This window comes from Amblyraja radiata, chromosome 13, assembly GCF_010909765.2.
Source record: "Amblyraja radiata isolate CabotCenter1 chromosome 13, sAmbRad1.1.pri, whole genome shotgun sequence".
Taxonomy (NCBI): domain Eukaryota; kingdom Metazoa; phylum Chordata; class Chondrichthyes; order Rajiformes; family Rajidae; genus Amblyraja; species Amblyraja radiata.
This window is the reverse complement of record NC_045968.1, coordinates 51,835,896-51,856,944: the sequence shown is the minus strand read 5'-3', so window position 1 is coordinate 51,856,944 and position 21,049 is coordinate 51,835,896. Positions and strand designations below refer to the sequence as shown.

Here is a 21,049-nt window from a genome sequence, read left to right as displayed (position 1 = left end):
TAAATGTGAGGTTATCCATTTTGGTGGCAAAAACAGGAAAGCAGACTATTATCTAAATGGTGGCCGACTAGGAAAAGGGGAGATGCAGCGAGACCTGGGTGTCATGGTACACCAGTCATTGAAAGTGGGCATGCAGGTGCAGCAGGCAGTGAAGAAAGCGAATGGTATGTTAGCTTTCATAGGAAAAGGATTTGAGTATAGGAGCAGGGAGGTTCTACTGCAGTTGTACAGGGTCTTGGTGAGACCACACCTGGAGTATTGCGTACAGTTTTGGTCTCCAAATCTGAGGAAGGACATTATTGCCATAGAGGGAGTGCAGAGAAGGTTCACCAGACTGATTCCTGGGATGTCAGGACTGTCTTATGAAGAAAGACTGGATAGACTTGGTTTATACTCTCTAGAATTTAGGAGATTGAGAGGGGATCTTATAGAAACTTACAAAATTCTTAAGGGGTTGGACAGGCTAGATGCAGGAAGATTGCTCCCGATGTTGGGGAAGTCCAGGACAAGGGGTCATAGCTTAAGGATAAGGGGGAAATCCTTTAAAACCGAGATGAGAAGAACTTTTTTCACACAGAGAGTGGTGAATCTCTGGAACTCCCTGCCACAGAGGGTAGTCGAGGCCAGTTCATTGGCTATATTTAAGAGGGAGTTAGATGTGGCCCTTGTGGCTAAGGGGATCAGAGGGTATGGAGAGAAGGCAGGTACGGGATACTGAGTTGGATGATCAGCCATGATCATATTGAATGGCGGTGCAGGCTCGAAGGGCCGAATGGCATACTCCTGCACCTAATTTCTATGTTTCTATGTTTCTAAAAGTATGCCATTGTTTTACCGACAATACAATCACACTGCAGTTGCAATTTCCAGAAAAACACAAACCTGCCCTCGATGACTGTGATCACATCGTTCATCTGAATTTGCAGTTTGTCTAGTTCACTGAAGTCCTGCAGGGCTCGCATGTCTGTGGGCTGGGCCTGTGTAATCAATGCATAGTATTAGGTTTGAAGACCCCACGCTCAGTCTTTGGTTCAAGTTACCAACTTCAGAAAATTAAATTGGAGAATGACAGACTAATTTAAAATGACAAGACCCATTACAATCCATACAAAGAGAGTGCACCCAAAATCCATCATGTGGAAACTCGGAAAATGTGCTTAGTCCACAGGAAGGGTGAGAGAAAAGATTAACCCAGGCTCCTCATAGTTTCACCAGCAACAATGTGCATGAGACGACTAGATGAGACCAGTGCCTTTCCAGGTTAAGAATTAATGAACTGAAAATCAAAGAGCATTAATGATTCTAAGTTTAAAGCAGCATGTGGAAAATTGTATTTAAATTGAAAGCTTTGCAATGGATCCTGAATGGCAGTACTCAATTTTACAATTCAACTTGACAGCCTGCAGTGAGTCTCTCAGCAGCTTCACATTGTGACAAAGTGAAGCTACTTTCTTTCACCAACAGAATGGTCTGCACTGAGGAAGAAAAACTATTTTTAATTAAACTTTTTTGCCCTAAGCTATTCCTTTTGGCTTTCACCTCCCCCGCACTTTCCTGACTGCGCGGGGGACCGCCGTGAGGGGGGGTCGAAAAGAACAATGGAGGACCCGGCGTGGGATACTTTGTAACTTTATGTGGCGACTATTTGCATACCTTGGGTATGCAAGCAAAGAATTTTACTGTGAATTGTCACATGTGACAATAAAGTATTCATTCATTCATTCAACTTGTTGAAGCAGATACAAGATCATTCAGAATGATAAGTGCTAGATAAGAATCATCTTAGATCCCCTTGCAGCAGTATGTGGACACACCTCAATCAGAAAATCGCGGAGTGCCACAAATGTTGGTCTGTCATCGGGTTTGTGCGCCCAGCATTGCAGCATTACATTGTAAATGTCCTGCGGACAATCTTCAGGCCTTTGCAGCCTCTCTCCTTCCTTATCGATCTTATGCAAAATCTGGAAAGGGAAAATAAATTGTAATGTTGTAGCCTACAAAATATAATGGTGGAAGAATGAATAAATCATCATAATCTCACATAGAATCTACAAATCAAGGAGCTAAATACACATGCTTCTGCAGTGGATAACCAGGGAGAAGGTAGGACTGCTTGGAGTCTGGGGATGTAACTGAGGTAGTAAACAAGTGCCTGGGATCATTTTTCACCAAAGAGTAGGACATGGAGCTCAGTGAGATTAGTGTGGAGAATACTAACATGCGAGCGAAGGTTGTTAAGGAGGAGGAGAAGTTGGGGCTATTGAAGTGCATTAAGGTGGATAAAACCCCAGGATCAGATGGAATTTACCCCATGTTATTGAGAGTGGCAAGAGAGGAGATTGTGAGAGCCTTGACAACGATCTTTGTGCCTTCTCTAGCCACAGGCAAGGACACAGAGGACTGGAGAGTAGCTAATGCTGTCCCTTTATTTGAGAAGGGAAGTAGTTTACAGACAACACCACTGTTGCTGGGGTCGCAGACTGTGTGCAAGGCTGTAAAAGTAGACAGCGGGATATAGATCAGTTACAGAAATGGGTGGAGAAATGGCAGGTGCAGTTTAATCTGAGAAAGTGTGAGGTGGTTGAACCAGATACATTGGTTGTTTTTTTCAGATAGGCATATGAATATGCAGGGAATGGAGGGATATGGGTTATATACGGATGGATAAGTGATGGTTTTGGCACCTTGTTTTGTGGGCCAAAAGGCCGGACTTGCGTTGTATTGTTCTATATTCTATGGTAAAAAACAAGTCTCATTCCAGTACCTGGCTCCCATTGAGGCCTACCCAAGGCTCCTGACCATATGTGTACATTTCCCACAGAGTGACACCAAACATCCAGGTATCACTGGCATGTGAGAATGTTCGTGTTTTTAGACTTTCAGGTGCACACCTGCAAAATAAACAGATCAAAGATACATGATAATATAAAAAAGCAGGCTTCAAAATACATTAAAAAACAAATGCTGAAAATGCTCAGGGCAGCAAATCTGGAGAGAGAAACAGAGTTGATTTTTCGGATGAATGAGCGTTTATCAGGACTAGGAAAGGTTAATCATCAGGACGACACAAAAGGCTGCTGATGCTTGAATCTGGAGACAAACTGCTGGAGGAACTCGGCAGGATAGGGAAAGGGAAGTGGGGAACTCAAGGCGGTTAATATTGTGTCGGCAGTTGGAAATAAATAGGTCCAAAGCGGGTAGAAGGCGGGCGGAGGGAATCCAGGAGGAGGAGGAGGAGGAACGTTGCAGGCAGGCGAAGGGGTCATCACTGGGTGGCGAGGACTTACCAGAGGAAAAGGCCTGGAAGTGGAGGCAATGGAAGGTGAGCTAACATCATGGCAGGCTCGGAACTCATTGGCATGTGGACATGGAGTTACAAAGGAAGCTGCTGTGGACTGACCGTCCTGCATCAGAACGAGGGAGGACAGGGGAGATAGTGAAAACTCCTGTCGGGTGTCAGAGGTTATGGGGAGAAGGCAAGATAATGGGGTTAGGATGGAGATAGATCAGCCATGGCGAATAGCGGAGTAGACTTGGTGGGCCGAATGGCCAAATTCTACTCCTATCACTTATGATCGTATGACTCCACAAGGGTAAGGACTGGGATCAGAGGGGGACAGTAGGATGGACAGACATTTGGAGGAGCTACTGTGGGGGGGATGATGTGAACTTAAGTGTGGGGGTAGGAGAAGTAGCATGGTTAGAATAGGATGAAGGGTAGCAGGACTTGGTGGTGCCATTATTGAGGTGCCCTGTTAAAGGGGGAGCAACAGGATCCAGGAGAGTCCATCCATGAGATGCAGTTGAAGCTGGCAGCTAGGAACCATCTCATTTTCTGAATAGGCACAATATAGCCATTTGAACACTTCGTAGAATTCAACTATTCCAGATCACGAGTCTTTCTAGTTTGCACTAGAACTGGCTGACTCTGTTTAAGGTCAATAAAATGTGACTCCATTTTTCTCTCCACATTTGCTGCTTGACCCTCTGTATTTCCAATGTTCTCCATTTTAGTACAGATGTCTTGCTTTTGTCGTGTTTGATATCTCTCAGTTCCAGAATTGTTTTCCACTCCCTTCGGTTCTCATTCCCGTTGTATTTACATCTCAAAATAGAATAGGGTTGATTAACATGCACTCATCATCTTCTCTTATTCGTTGGAAAAGCTCCCTCTTCTGTTGAGAACCGTAATCAGATAAAATAATGCGTAGATAATAAAAAAGAAAGCTGCAGAACAGCTCAAATAAGTGCTATTGCTTCTAACAAGAAACGGAACATCAAAATCTTCATATATTCTACTGAAGATGTTCCAAAATCGCCTTAAAGGTGCAATGGCACCACCTTCAGGAAAGGTTCTTGCACGGTGTGAGATGAACATGAAGGTAGACAAAAGTGCTGGAGAAACTCAGCGGGTACAGCAGCATCTATGGAGCGATGGAAATAGGCAATGTTTCGGCCCGAAACCCTTCTTCAGACTGGGATGAGATGAACATGATATTAGAGGCAGACCTTCCACTGCTTTAAGGGCGGCACAGTGGTGCAGACAAGAGTTGCCACCTTATATAGCCAGACCTGGGTTCAATCTTGACTACGGGTACCGTCTCCCTGTACGTTCTCCCTGTGGCCGCGTGGGTTTCCTCCCAAACTCAAAAGACGTATAGGTTTGTAGGATAACTGGCTTCAGAAAAATTGTCCCTGGTGTGTAGGAATAGTGTTAGTGTAAGGGCTGATCGCTGGTCAGTCTGAACTCGGTGGGCCGTGCTATCTCTCTAAAGTCTAAAGGTATGGAAAACCTGATATCTTTGGGTAGTTATTGAGCACGTGGTTCCTCCTGAAACACAAAGCAGGTGTTCAAGAGGCATTTGAAATTGTAAATCTGCCCACTCGAATGAGAATAAGATGCCCACTCTTTTCTTCGCAATATCTAGTCGATTTAGCTCCACACGGTGACATGATTCATGTGTCCCCAGGGCTAACTGGGGATTGTGGACCACAGATTTTGTCCCTTCGAAAAGAAATGCTTACATTAATCAATTAAAGAAGGATAAGTACTTTACTCAGCAATAGATAGAATTAAAAGCAACATGGATGTTCTCCAATACTTTACTTCAATAATTGAAAAGAAGATTTGAGGAGTGGATGTTTAATGTATTACATCTGTTAGCAACTTATGTCAAATCATCTATAAAGTAATGAGCTCTTCATGAGCTCTTCAGTGCAAACATTAAATCTGTAAGGTAATCTATAAGATAAAGAACCATAGTTAAACTTTGATTCAACAAAAGAGTACATTACAATAGTAAAATGAACAGTAATATACTTATGAATCCTATTGGATGTAAATGAGCCATGCAATATCAGTTGCATAAATAGTTGCTCTACACTGACAAAGCAAGGTAAATGATGGAAAATACCTACTGCAATATACTTATAGAAGAGTTTTGAACCAAATGACTTTGGCACAAACCATTGGATATTCCTAAATAGCCTCGGCATGCAAATTTATTTTACTGCATAGTTAGAAAGAGGTGTGCGACATCACTACAGTTAGAATAGAAACCGCATGTCAGCCAATCACGTTATATTGTTAGCATTTATAGCACTGAAATGTCATGTTCTGCCAGCCAGAACAATAAAATGTAACAAGATCTGAATAGGCAAGCAATAAACGCTATTAGTTACTGGAGTTATTAGAGGCGTTCTCATTGAATGGTACACAATTCTGACATGGTTCAACAGACTTGATGTGGGATGCATATTTCCTTTGCCTTATGGGGTGGGGAGTTGTTTGGAAACAGTGGTCACAATTTCACGATATTTTAGTGTAAACAGTTAATAACACGTACCAAGCAAAGGGAACCTTGCGATGTTCCTGCATGACGTAGTGATCATCATTCTGTGGAAGAGCTCTCATGAGTCCAAAATCTCCAATTTTCACCAACTCATTCGAGGCCAGTAAAATATTTCTAGCTGCCAGGTCTCGATGAATAAAGCGCTTAGACTCGAGGTAAGCCATGCCATTTGCTATCTGTATTGCGTATTGGCACAGTGTTGAAATGAGAAAGTAGCCTTGGTTTTTTCTCAATCGATCCAGTAAAGAACCAAGTGGAGCCAGTTCTGTAACCTAAAAAGCAAAGTGAAAACTGTCAAACAATGTGCTTGGCCTCACAGCATAGAGTGTGGTACAGTGTGGAAGCAGGTCCTTCGGCCCAACTTGCCCACACCGGCAAACATGTCCCAGCTACACTAGTCCCACCTGCCAGCATTTGGTCCATATTCCTCCAAACCTGTCCTATCCATGTACCTGTCTAACTGTTTCTTAAATGTTGGTATAGTCCCTACCTCAACTACCTCACCTGGCAGCTTGTTCCATACACCCACCACCCTTTGTGTAAAAACGTCACCCCTCAGATTCCTATTAAATCTTTTCCCCTTCACCTTAAACCTATGTCCTCTGGTCCTCGATTCACTTACTCTGGGTAAGAGACTATGCATCTACCCAATCTCTTCCTCTCATGATCTTATACACCTCTATAAGATCACACCTCATCCTCCTGCCCTCCAAGTCCCAGCCTACTCATCCTTTACCTATAGCTCAGACCTTCTAGTCCTGGCAACATCCTTGTAAATCTTCTCTGTACCCTTTCCAGCTTGACAACATCTTTCCTATAACATGGTGCCCAGAACTGAACACAATACTCTAAATGTGGCCTCACCAAAGTCTTCTACAGTGCATTCAGAAAGTATTCCTTCACATTTTCCACATTTTGTTACGTTACAGCCTTATTTTAAAATGGATTAAATTACTTTTTTTAATCATCAATCTACACACAATACTCCAGAATGAAGAAGCGAAAACAGGTGTTTAGAAATTTTTGCAAAGTAATTAAAAAGAAAAAACTGAAATATCACATTTACATAAGTATTCAGACCCTTTGCTATGACACTCAAAATTGAGCTTAGGTTCATCCTGTTTCCATTGATTATCCTTGAGATGTTTCTACAACTTGATTGGAGTCCAACAGTGGTAAATTAAATTGATCGGGCATCATTTGGAAAGGCACACACCTGTCTATATAAGGTCCCACAGTTGACAGTGCATGCCCGTAAACCTCCGAGAGAGGTTTGTGTCGAGACACAGATAAAACAATTTCCGCAGCATTGCAGGCCCCGAAGAGCACAGTGGCCTCCATCATTCTTAAATGGAAGAACTTTGTAACCACCAGGACTTCATAGAGTTGACAACCCAGCCAAACGAGCAATCAGAGGAGAAGTTAGGATGGTGACCAAGAACCAGATGGTCACTCTGACAGAGCTCCAGAGTTCCTCTGTGAAGATGGGAGAACTTTCCAGAAGGACAACTATATCTGCAGCACTCCACCAAACAAGCCTTTATGGTGAGTGGCCAGACGGAAGCCACTCCTCAGTAAAAGGCACATGACAGCCCTCTTGGAGTTTGCCAAAAGGCATGAGAAACAAGATTCTCTGGTCTGATGGAACCAAGATTTAACTTTTTGGCCTGAATGCCAAGCGTCACGTCTGGAGGAAACCAGGCACCGCTCATCACCTGGCCAATACCATGCCTACAGTGAAGCATGGTGGTGGCAGCATCATGCTGTGGGGATGTTTTTCAGTGGCAGGAACTGGGAGACTAGTCAGGATCGAGGGAAAGATGAATGGAGCAAAGTACACAGAGATCCTTGATGAAAATAAATTTGAACTTGAACTTAAACTTGAGCGTTCTGGACCTCAGACTGGGTGGAGGTTCACCTGCCAACAGGACAACGACCCTAAGCACACAGCCAAGACAAAGCAGGAGTGGCTTCATGACAAGTCTGTGAATGTCCTTGTGTGGCCCAACCAAAGCCCAGACATGAAACCGATCGAACATCTCTGGAGGGACCTGAAAATAGCTGAGCGTCGATGCTCCCCATCCAACCTGACAGAGCTTGAGAGGATCTGCAGGGAAGAAAGGGAGAAATTACTCAAATACAGGTGTGCCAAGCTTGTAGCGTCATACCCAAGAAGACTTGAGGCAGTAATCGCTGCCAAATGAGCCTCAACAAAGTACTGAGTAAAGGGTCTGAATACTTATGTAAATGTGATATTTCAGTTATTTCTTTTAAATTACTTTGCAAAAATTTCTAAACACCTATTTTCACTTTTTAATTATGAGGTATTCTTTGTAGTTTGATAATAAACAAATGAATTTAATCCATTTTTGAATAAAGCTGTAACGTAACAAAATGTGGAAAAAGTGAATGGGTCTGAATACTTTCAGAATGCACTGTACGTGACCTCACAACTTCTATACAAACGGTGCAAGTGCAACATCTATGAAAACACAATTCCTCAGGAATCCAGGAGAAAAGCAAGGCAGCGTCACTTCATGTGGGAATTTTAAATCATGCAGTTTCCTCATTCCAAAGCGAGAAAATATAGTTTGCCAGGTACAGCTGTGTAACCTCTGTGACATGCCTTTTATTTCAGTCTCAGTGGAGAAAAGTGATGTTCCCACCCTCTGCTGATGAGTTTGGCTAGTTTCATTCATTCATTTCATTCATTCTCAATGGACATAGATCCGCAGGATTAAACTGGTTCAACTTAGATGCAACTGGTATTAATTTGGCAACTTACTCAGCGAGACCATAAACGATGAAAATGGAAACCGTACACTGCTGAACTTGCAATTCACACACATTATCAGGATGTGTGAGTGGGAACAGAGATTGCAGCTGCTCTCACTGTTACCGGTACAGGCCTAATCTTATCACAGTGGAAAACTACAGGCATTTAGTGGCAGAAACTACACGTGGGCTTTATTCAATGGTGATATTTAAAAAATAGTTACTGAAAAGTAAAGGATGCAAAACAGAAATGGGGATTAAAAATAATAAAATCAGATCCGTTTCTAAATTGCTCCTCACCATTTTCATTGGATGGGTCAGAACAACACCATATAGGCGGATAAGGTTGAGATGGTCCAGAAAATGCATGGCATTCACTTCTCGTATAAAATCATCCAAAGCATCGGGTTGATTTAACACATCTGTTTTCAAGCACTTCACAGCCACATTCATCTGGTAAAAAGAACAAGTTAGCTTCAATTACCATTTGCTATTTTAAACTGCATTCCAGGAGTGCCTCGTCTTCCTATTAGCGTAGAGAAATAAAGCAACAACAACTAAAAGCCAAAGGGATTCTGTTTCATATCACAAATCATAAATAATAAAGTTATTATTATTATTATTATTATTATAATATCACAAAACCCATTCCCAAGGCAAATTGACAAAAGTAAATTAATTCCCACCATTCTTCGGATTTCTGAACACTTTAACATATCATATATATGTGCGTGCGCGTATGCGTATATGTGTGTGTGTGTGTGTGTGTGTGTGTGTGTGTGTCTGTGTGTGCGCGCGCGCGCGTGTATGTGTGTATCCTATATATATATATATATAAAGGAGGGTAGCAAGCCATTTAGACCAAAGGTAGTACTTGTGCTACACAGAAGATTGGCTCTTAAGCACAAGTGCTGACGTGGTGGTGAATTTCAGTCATTTGTTGGGTGAAGTTTCTAAGTTCTTAATTAATGAGATTTCTAGGCCCTAGTTCCAAATTTACCTGCAAATACAAATGTTTCCAACAGAAGCATATTAAGATCCAGATACACAAACCTGGTTGTACAATAAAAACAGGATTTATTGTAATAGTGGAGAAAACCAAACGAGTTCCGATTAGGTTCAGCCACTGGACTTATTTTTTAAGCTTCAGTCCAGTTTTGAAGCATAATCACCTCACAAGTCAGTACTTACTACTTTGCCAGAAGGCGACTGCCAATCACCCCGCCTGACAACTCCAAAGGATCCATCGCCTAATTTCTCATAAAACGTCAGATCTATCTCGCTGATCAAACAGGTCAGTGACTGGTCCCCTTCTGGCGGTGGTGGTGGCGGAGTTGGTAGTTTGCGAAACGTCGTTCCCGGCTGAGGCTGGAACTCGGATTCGGGTCGCTTTCCACTGAACACCTGGAAACATACAAATAGAATTAGAAAAGCCCAGTGTCGCACAAATCTGGAATAATTTTTTTTAAATCCTGAAAGGCCGACAGGTATGAGTGTTCAGAGGGCCTAGCCATCGTTGCATATGAATCACTGAAAGTTAATGAGCAGGTACACCTCGCAATGATGAAGGCAGATTGGACATTTTCTATCATTGCAAAAGGTTTCAAGTACAAACGTAAAATGTCTTTCTGAAATGATATCGGGCCCTCGTGATACTGCTTCTGGAATGGTGTGCACAGGTCTGGTCCGAAAATTGATAGTTCGCAAGAATCTACTGATCTACATCACAGCGTTCTGAAAGAGGTGGTGGATCGATGATCTGGTCATCATCTTACAAATTGTGATAGATTTGGGAATAGTTGCTGCAGGTTGGTGGGTGGCAAATATGATCCTAATATTTAAGAAAAGAGAAGAGAAAACAGGGAACTACTGACCTGACATTTCCATATGGGAAAATATTGTACCTAATACTTACGTATTTGATATCAAGACACTTCGGAAATAATACCACGATTGACTAGTCAAAATTAATTTATGAAAGAGAAAATTACGCTTCACAAACCCATTGCCATTCTTGGAAGATGTCTCTGGCAAAGTTGATGAGAGTGAATGTGAGTGATATCCATTTGACTTTCAGAATATTTTTAATAATGGTCCATGCGGATTGATGAGCAAGCTTAGAACACATGGAACTGGGCCTGGCATCCAAGTGTGAAACAAGAGAGGATCAACAGATAGAAAACAAAGGATAGGGGAAACAAATGATTCTTGCTAGTTGGCAGATTGCATTAGTTTACCACAGGGATGGTGTTTGGGTTTCGACAATTCATAACCTATATCACCAGCTTGGCTGTGGGGACCAAATGGACCATTTCCACATTTGCTCATGACACAAAACTAAGTAGGAGTCTGAAGATTCTTGAGGATGGAAAATGGCTTCAAGGATCCATAGACAGGTTGAGTGAGTGGGCTACAACACAGCAGATAGAATACAACATGGAAAGGATATCATAAATGCGGAGGATGATGCACAATTGGAGAATAACTTGAATGTTGAAAATCAAGTCATAGAACAAGGAAACAGGTCCTTCATGTCCCTCTAAACCTTGCCTATCAACAGAGTGTTTTTAGACAGTACCTGTCTAAATGTCTTTTAAATTCTGTAAATGTACCCATCAACTCCTACCACAATAAGAACCTTGACCCTACAGTTAGTTACAAAAGAAACAGTTAGACAGGCACATGGATAGGGCAAGTTTAGAGGGATATGAACCAAACACAGCCAGGTGGGGTAGTGTAGCTGGGACATGTTGACCGGTGTGGCCGAATTGCCTGTTTCCATGCTGTATGACTCTATTAATGTAATTCACAGCATCTAAATAGAATCGCGTTGTCAGCTTGCTCCTTTAGGTTGCTGATTTGTAAATTGTACGGTAAAATATTGCAGATAATCCTGAGCGGAAGAAATGGGTGAAATTCAGCTTTGCCAAGGGCATAGAATAGATGGCAGTGGTTAAGTTGTCATTTTATACACCACCTTATTTCCCAAGCCAACGACATTAATGAAACACAACGTCAGGCAGTATGTATAACACGGTAGCTGCCACCTGCCATGTAAACCCTGCCAAGTTTAATTTTATCCTCATTCAGACTATCTGCTCTTAGTTTCAAAAGCATACTAACAACCTCCACATGGGAAACCAATTATCCTGATTATCAATAAATAATTAAAAGCTACTCTTCATCTGCCTTTTCAGAATTAGTTATCTCTCTTTATATTTAAAAGAACTGGGAATTTTTTGGAGAAAAAAATAAAATCAGAATTATTTTTTTCAAGAAGATATTTCATAGCATATAGAGGATTCCAACTTTCCCATGATCACAATATTATTACTATCAGAAGGTAAAGAGTTGTTCCACCATATTTCACCTGCACTAACTAGACGGTTATTTAACTTCTAATGAAGACAATTGTGCCAGCAATTCACTGCAATCAAGGGATATATGGAAGAAGGTCAAACACTATTAAAACTATCAATCTATTCCAGACATTCAAAGGGTTAAATTTCCATTCCACTGAGGCATGGCGATCTATTAGTTTACTATAATTATAAAAAGGAGGATCAAAAGATTTAGTCCCTTCACAGGAAAAGACTACTTGTTAAAAATAATGATGCTGTAAATAGGAGGCAGTTTATTTATATTTGTTCTACACTAAGAATTCCTGAGACTTGCATTCACCCTGAATGATAAAAGCAAGTATAGATTTCATCACAGGGAAGCTGTGATTTGTTGATTGATTGGTACCAGGACCTTGAGCTGCTGATTACACTATCAGTCATTGCTGCCAAAAATGGCAATGTACAGTTGTAATTTTAGAAGATACTTAATCCTGGATTTCCTGTTTGTTTATAATCCTGGCACACAGACAGCGATGGACACATTTTAACCAAAGGTCTGTGGAAATTCTGGACCAGAAAGTAATCAGATTCCACTGCAGCCCCGGAAATAACAACTGATAATAACTACGTACGAAGCACAAACAAGTCATACACAAGTGAAGTTTCTCTTTCTTTCTCCAGAATGTTCCACGTCTCTCCTGAAACAAATCTACTTTGGAGAAAAACTCATGAACAACCAATTCCTGCAACTGCAAGGTAACAGCATGAAGTCTGGTGACGACCAGCAGAGGTTTCTTCAGCATCACCCTCCACTCTGCACCCAGAAAACAAGCAGTGACATAAAAGGCTTCACACAAAAATTTGCTTTCATCCAAATCTTATTGCTATTAAGCTAAACCCATTGAACACGGGCTAACTGTGGAAGCAACACTGATCCCAGTCAAGATAGTGATGATGGGGCAAGGGCCTGTGAATATCAAGCATATCTGGTCACTATAATCTTTACAACCGGGTGATTTAATAAGTTAGTATCCTTCACTCACTGCAGCTTCCAAGAAAATGTATACGACATTTGTCATAGTTTATGACATGTTCTGCTTTCTCCAGACTTAAAATAAACTGTTTTCTAAGTAAACTAACTTTGATCGCTGTATGCCAAGAATAAGCCAGGCACTGCCTGACCTCCAACTTATTAATTAACACACAATGTGTAGGAAGGAAATGCAGACGCTGGTTTAAACCAAAGATAGACACAAAGCTGGAGTAACTCAGCGGGTCAGACAGCATCTCTGGTGAAAAGGACTCTATGACGTTTCGGCTCGAGACACTTCCTGAAACGTCACCTATTCCTTTTCTCCAGAGATGCTGTTTGACCTGCCGAGTTACTCCAGCATTGTGTGTCTAATTGACATATAATGTTGGATAGTAACGTTGCTTAAAGATAAGCACCTCAGATGTCCACATCTAGTCTATGAAACAGAATCCACCTTGAAAGTTTAGCAAAAAAACAAATGATTGAAGAATTCAGGGGGTCTGGCACCATCTGTGGAGGCAAAGTGATGGTTGAGGTTTAGGGTCGAGACTGTGCATCAGAGGGACAGGTGATATATTTCCATGTCACTGCAGACAATGTAGAGAGGAGATGGCCAGTATATAGAAGCGAGGAGGGGGGATGAGTTAGGACCTGGCAGGCTCTTGGTGTAACCAGTTGAAGAAGGGGATGATGGCAGATAGTCAAGTGGGGGAATAGAGAGAAATGGAGTTGGGATTTACAACTGGTGGTTGACAGGTCGAGACAGAAAATGAGAGAGAAAAAGGAGCAGATGGTATAGGCAGGTGAGGTGAAGCAAACCATTTGAGGGGTGCAGGCATCTTTGTTTTTTTATAGATTCAAGCGATGAGGGAGTATTTAGTCGAGCCAGTATTTAATTGCCCAACACTGGTTGCCCTTGAGAAGCGGTGATGAGCTGCTTTCTTGAACCACTGCAGTCCCTGAGGGTACCTGTGGGTACACTGCAAAATGCTGTTAGGGAAAGAGTTCCACAATTTTGACCCAGTAACAGTGAAGGAACAGCAATATATTTGCAAGTTAGAACGGAGACCAACTTCCAGGTGGTGGTGTTCCTATGTTTTTGCTGCCCTTGTCCTTCTAGCTGGTTGAGGTTACAGGTTTGGAAGGTGTTGCCCATGGAGTCGTTGTAAGCCAAATTCATACAGCACAGAAACAGGCCCTTTGGCGAACTCTTCCATGCCGGTCAAGGAGCCCCATCTAAGATAGTCCTGTGTTTGGCCCATATCCCTCTAAACCTCTCAAAATGCATGTATCTGTCTAAGTTTCAGTTTATACTACCTTCCAAAACTGCCTCCTTTGGCACCGCGTTCCACACACCCATGACCCTCAGTGACAACGTTACCAATTAATCTTGGCCCTTTCACCTTAAACCTATGTCCTTTGGTTCTAGATACTATTACTCAGGGTAAATGACTGCATATTCACCTAATCTATTCTCCTCGTGATTTAATACATGTTTATAAGGTCACCCTTCAGCCTACTGCACTCCAAGGAATAGAGTCCTAGCCTGCCCAACCTTTCCCAACAGCTCAGGCCTTCAAGTCCCGGCAACATCCTTGTAAATCTTCTCTGCACTCTTTCCACCTTAATGACATCCTTCCTATAGCAGGATGACCAAAATTAAACCAACATCTTGTACAACTGTAACAGAATATAGGGCGACACGGTGGCGCAGCGGTAGAGTTGCTGCCTTACAGCGCTTGCGGCGCCGTAGACCTGGGTTCGATCCCAGCTACAGATGCTGTCAATAAAGTGTTTGGACGTTCTCCCTGTGACCTGCGTGGGTTTTTTCAGAGATCTTCGGTTTCCTCCCACACTCCAAAGACGTACAGGTTTGTAGGTAAACATTGTCCCTAGTGTGTGTAGGACAGTGTTAATGTGTGGGGATCACTGGTCGGCATGGATTCAGTGGGCCGAAGGGGCCTGTTTCTGCGCTGTATCTCTAAACTAAACTAAATTACACACCAACTTTTATATTCAATAGAGAAATAACAAACTGCAGATGTTGGTCTACAAAAAGAAGACACAATGTGCTGGAGTAACTCAGTGGGTCCGAAAGTATCTCTGGAGAATATGAATAGGTGACCCTTCTTCAGGCTGATTTATGGTGGGGGGGGGGTGAGAGAAAGCTGGAAGAGCAGTCCAAAGCATGTTGAGAAATAGGTGGTTACAGGCAAGGTTGTTTTTTTCTTTTAGGTAGAAGGTTGATCAATAGCCATAGATGAAAAGACAAAATATGTGAGATAAGGATAGAAGTACGAATTGTGAAGCCAGAGGAAGGAACATAGGTGGAACGGGACGGTGGAGGAAAGAAATGGGAGCAAGTCCAGGTGGAGCACAGGGAAGGGAGGGGAAATGGGGCTGATGAGGTTTGTAGGTGAGTCACCTGAAATTTGTGAATTTTATGTTCATAGCATTAGGTTGTAAGCTGCCCATTATATTGTTCCTCCAGGTTGCATGTGGCCTCACTCTGGCAATGGAGGAGACCCAGGACAGAAAGGTCAGTATTAGAATGAAAAGGGGTTAAACTGATAAGCAACCAGAAGATCCAACAGGCCTTCGCATCCGAGCGCAGGTGTTCAGCAAAATGGTCGGCAAGTCAACGAAAGATAAAATCCTGAATCATTGTCATCTGCATTCCTCAAAAATCATTTCAAAACATGCACCTATATCTGCAAATGTTTAGCCCATTGCCATCGAAAAAGCAATTTTATCAGTTTTCTGCCCAATGGTACATATTATTACCCTTTCCTGCAGATTTTATTTCACGCTCGCCATGGCTCCAAGTATCAGCATATAATTAAAAAATAAAGCAAATGCTAGAAGGGTGACAATCTTTTGTTTTTGCCCTCAAGCATTGCATTTTTTCCTCATGCATAAAGACTGACATGTTAATGTACGGCAATGTGCGCACTCCATAATTCAATCAGTTACTGGGCAAAAGTCAAGGTGAGGGCATGGAGCAAATTTCAGTCATATAAGCAGCCAAGTTTGGATACCTAGGAGTTGGGAATAAAGCTCCCATTTCTTTTCTCCACTGGCCCCTTCCTCCTATATTCCTTCCTCTGGCTTCACAATTCATACATCTCTTCTCCTTATCACACACGTTTTGTCTTTTCATTCAAAGTTCAGCAAGTTCCTGAATTTTGTGGACAAAGGGAAGGGTGCAAACTAGGTACATTAAGTGATTTTTGATCATCCAAAACAATGTCAGGCTCTACACAATTATACAGAAGACAACATTAAAAGGTAAATGTGTGCTTTCTGTAGAGAATACTTGGAAATTATATTACTGCAGAAACAACAATTATACATCTAGCATTGTCACGGACATACCTTGCTCATCCACGATTTGCGCTTGCAAATGGCCCTCCTTCGTTTCACAGCTTCCCATAGTCGCCTCTGGCCTGCAGAAACACAAATGTGTTCCCTACTAATGAACAGTTCAACAAAAGCCACAAAATAATTATTGGTGACATAAACACAGATGCAAGTTGTTAAAACTGCCAACCCATCTGTCTGCATATAATAATAGTAAATTTGTGATATAATACTAATGAATTTGTGTTTAACTACTACATATTTCACACGCGCAACGAACTGGTTATTGCAATTGAAATGCACCTTCCAGTGAAGGTTTTTTTTAATTGTTATTTCATTTATGGCATACTGACCCATTTATATACAAGGATTTGTAAAACATTTATTAAGTATTCAAGCTAAGAATGCAATTAACTGTGATACTGTGCATGTTAAAAATGTAATAGAATTACTTGTAGACAAAATTAGTTATCTCATTCGGTTGTAAAATACAATGCATTGCCCATTCGATTACTCATCTATCTAAACCATGTTAATAATTCATAAAAGGTGATACCAGGCAGTAAGGCACGGAGTCAAATGGCCTAATTCTGCTCCTATGATTATGACCATGAACAACGTAAATTCTGATTGTGAAGTTGAAACAGCATGGAAAACACCAATTCACAAGCAGGATTTAAATGGGTAACTGCTACTTCTACCCTTGATAAGCGATAATCAAAATGTATCTCATCTACTTACCATCGCAGATTGAGTATATTGAGTATGGAGGTTGCGAGGTCATGTTGCAGTTGTGTAAGATGTTGATGAGGCCTCATTTAGAGTATTGTGTTCAGGTATGGGCACCATGTTATAGGAAAGATGTTGTCAAGCTGGAAAGGGTGCAGTGAAGATTTACATGGATGTTGCAAGGACTAGAGGGTCTGAGCTATAGGGAGAGGTTGAGTAGACTGGAACTATTCCTTGGAGAGCAGGAGGATGAGGGGTGATCTTAGAGGTGTATATAATCATGAGAGGAATAGGTCGGGTAGATGCACAGTGTCTCTTGCCCAGAGTAAGAGAATCGAGGACCAGAGGACAATGGTTTAAGGTGAAGGGGAAAAGGTTCCATAGGAATCTGAGAGGTAACCTTTTCACACAAAGGGTGGTGGGTGTATAGAACAAGCTGCCAGGGGAGGTAGTCGAGGCTGGGACTATCCCAATGTTTAAGAAGCAGTTAGACAGGTACATGGATAGGACAGATTTGGTGGGATTTGGACCAAATGCGGGCATGTGGGACTAGTGTAGCTGGGACATGTTGGCCGATTCGAGGCAGTTGGGCCGAAAAGCCTGCTTCCACACTGTATATGACCATACAACTCTATCCAAGTGGATCAGAACTTGCCAACCTTTTGGTGGTGCACATCATTTATTTGTTTTGCCTGCTTGAAATAAGCTTGTGATAAAGGAATGTGTACTGTTGCTGCAAGCCTGAGACAGTTAGGAAGTTATTTTGAAAGTGTCTCCATCATATTTTCTCCAATGATGGGATTTTCTGTACAGGTGGCTCTGAAATGTCTTCATTCTTCGTGAACCATGGCATCCCATCTACCTTGTTAACGAAGCTCTTGGCCTCATCGTCTCTGTTTCCCGCACCGGTTCTCAACCTCTCCCCTTGCGGGAACGAGGGTAGAGCTCGCTAGGACCTCACATTCCACCCTACTAGCCTTTGCATTCAACAGAACATTCTCTGCAATTTCCATCAGCTTCAGAGAGATTACACACATCCTTCACCATTCTCCCCTCTCCTCCCATTTCAGCAATTTGCAGCGACACTTCCCTTCATCACTCCCTGTCTACTTTCTCTCCTTATCAATGGCCTTCAGTGATCCCTAAGATTTTTCATTTTCAAATGTTGGCAGGTATGCAACTCCCTTCCCTTCCAAGATGCTGCTCGAGCTGCTGAGTTCCTTTAGCAGTTTGTTATTTTGCTCTGGATATTCAGCATCTCTTGCATCTTATCTATTGCTTACTGTTATCCTGCACACGACTTTGTATTGCAATCCCGTTTCTAGCTATGTCTGATGCTGCTCCTGGTATGGTTTACACTCATTGAAGCAGACTTGCATTTTTTTTTAAAATTATCAAAATAGAGTGAGGCACATACTCTAACATAACATTACAGATGTGTACATCCTACTGCTGCTAATAGTCTAAGATGCCTCAAGTTCAAGTTCAAGTGAGTTTATTGTCATGTGTCCCTCTATGGGACAATGAAATTCTTGCTTTGCTTCAGCACACAGAACATAGTAGGCATTTACTACAAAACAGATAAGTGTGTCCATATACCATAATATTAATATATACACACATGAATAAATAAACTGATAAAGTGCAAATAACAGAAAATGGGTTATTAATAATCAGAGTTTTGTCCGAGCCAGGTTTAATAGCCTGATGGCTGTGGGGAAGTAGCTATTCCTGAACCTGGTTTTGCAGTCTTCAGGCTCCTGTACCTTCTACCTGAAGGTAGCAGGGAGATGAGTGTGTGGCCAGGATGGTGTGGGTCTTTGATGATGCTGCCAGCCTTTTTGAGGCAGCGACTGCGATAAATCCCCTCGATGGAAGGAAGGTCAGAGCCGATGATGGACTGGGCAGTGTTTACTACTTTTTGTAGTCTTTTCCTCTCCAGGGCGCTCAAATTGCCGAACCAAGCCATGATGCAACCGGTCAGCATGCTGTCTACTGTGCACCTGTAGAAGTTAGAGAGAGTCTTCCTTGACAAACCGACTCTTCGTAATCTTCTCAGGAAGTAGAGGCGCTGATGAGCTTTCTTGATAATTGCATTAGTGTTCTCGGACCAGGAGAGATCTTCAGAGATATGCACGCCCAGGAATTTGAAGCTCTTGACCCTTTCAACCATCGTCCCGTTGATATATACGGGGCTGTGGGTCCCCCTCCTATTCCTTCCAAAGTCCACAATCAGTTCCTTGGTTTTGCTGGTGTTGAGGGCCAGGTTATTGCGCTGGCACCATATGGACAGTTGCTCGATCTCTCTTCTGTACTCTGACTCATCCCCATCAGTGATACGTCCCACAACAGTGGTGTCGTCAGCGAACTTGATGATGGAGTTTGCACTGTGACTGGCTACGCAGTCATGAGTATAGAGTGAGTACAGCAGGGGGCTGAGCACGCAGCCTTGAGGTGCTCCCGTGCTGATTGTTATCGAGGCTGACACATTTCCACCAATTACGAACGGACTGTGGTCAGTGAATGAGGAAGTCGAGGATCCAATTGCAGAGGGATGCGCAGAGACCCAGTTCAGCGAGTTTGGTAACCAGCTTGGAGGGGATGATTGTGTTAAATGCCGAGCTGTAATCGATGAATAACAGCCTGACATATGAGTTTTTGTTGTCCAAGTGGTCCAGAGCAGAGTGGAGGGCCAGCGAGATCGCATCCACCGTTGATCTGTTGTGGCGGTAAGCGAACTGCAGTGGGTCCAGGTTTTTGTCGAGGTAGGAGTTGATTTGCTCCATGATCAACATCTCAAAGCACTTCATCACCACCGGCGTTAGTGCCACTGGTCGATAGTCATTGAGGCACGTCACTTTACTCTTCTTGGGCACTGGTATAATTGATGCCCTCTTAAACCTTAGACCTCAGAAGTGAGAGGTTGAAAATGTCCGTAAAAACTCCAGCCAGTTGGTCCGCACAGGTTTTTAGAACACGACCGGGTATCCCATCAGGTCCAGGTGCTTTTCGGGGGTTCACCCCTCTGAAGGATTTCTTGACGTCGGCCTCTGTGACTGAGACTGAAATACCATCACAGCGAATGGGGGCTCGGGAAGGCACATCAGTATTCTCCCTATCAAAGTGTGCGTAAAACGCATTGAGCTCGTCAGGGTGTGATGTTTCGCCGACATTCGAGCTGCCTCCTGGTTTCGCCTTGTAGGAGGTGATTGCATTCAGGCCCCGCCACAGCTGCCGAACATCTGTCTCATCCTCCAGTTTGGAGCAGAAGTCCCTTTTGGTCTTTTTGATGGCCTTACCAAGGTCGTATCTGGTCTTCATGTAGGCCACTGTATCATCGGAAGTGAATGCCCTGTGTCTGGACTTCAGAAGAGTGCGGATCTCAAAGTTCATCCAAGGTTTCTCGAGATGCTCAATTTTGAATCTATTTCTTATAGTATGACTGCAGTATCACAGAACACCCTGGAGAAAAGTCTTCAGTGCGATGAAGGGATTTCCTTTTCTATAAGAATAGTTCAATAGTCATTTCTAGAGCATATCCATTACTAGTGAGTAAGTGGTCAAGTCGACCACGCCCCCACCACACTCTTCCCCATAGTAGCTTGCTCACTATCCAGACTAGCAGCTACATCCATCAAAACTCCCTCCGCCAGTTAGACTATTCTTAGTGATAGACACTGACATTTTGCTCAACCTAAAGGAGAATAGAGAATAGAATTCAAAATGATCAAGAAGGAACTGCAGATGCTGGAAAATCGAAGGTAGACAAAAAAGTTGGAGAAACTCAGCGAGTGCGGCAGCATCTATGGAACGAAGGAAATAGGCAACGTCTGAAGAAGGGTTTCGGCCCGAAATGTTGCCTATTTCCTTCGCTCCATAGATGCTGCCGCACCTGCTGAGTTTCTCCAGCATTTTTGTCTACCTTAGAATTCAAAATGAGGTTGGCTTGGCCACATCGG

The 21,049-nt window shown here is 42.6% G+C and overlaps 1 protein-coding gene across 10 annotated transcripts in view; it reads right to left on the bottom strand.

Moving 5' to 3' along the window:
* tnk2 (tyrosine kinase non receptor 2) overlaps positions 1-21,049 on the bottom strand; it is a 152,536-nt gene that overhangs the window by 67,826 nt on the left and 63,661 nt on the right. For all 10 annotated transcript variants that reach the window (XM_033032081.1, XM_033032087.1, XM_033032085.1 and 7 more), the window contains exons 3-9: positions 16,377-16,447; positions 9,819-10,031; positions 8,928-9,080; positions 5,847-6,124; positions 2,765-2,891; positions 1,815-1,961; positions 883-977 (exon numbers count right to left, since the gene is read on the bottom strand). In XM_033032081.1, coding sequence (XP_032887972.1) covers positions 883-977; positions 1,815-1,961; positions 2,765-2,891; positions 5,847-6,124; positions 8,928-9,080; positions 9,819-10,031; positions 16,377-16,447 — 1,084 coding nt within the window. The remainder of the gene's footprint in view (positions 1-882; positions 978-1,814; positions 1,962-2,764; positions 2,892-5,846; positions 6,125-8,927; positions 9,081-9,818; positions 10,032-16,376; positions 16,448-21,049) is intronic.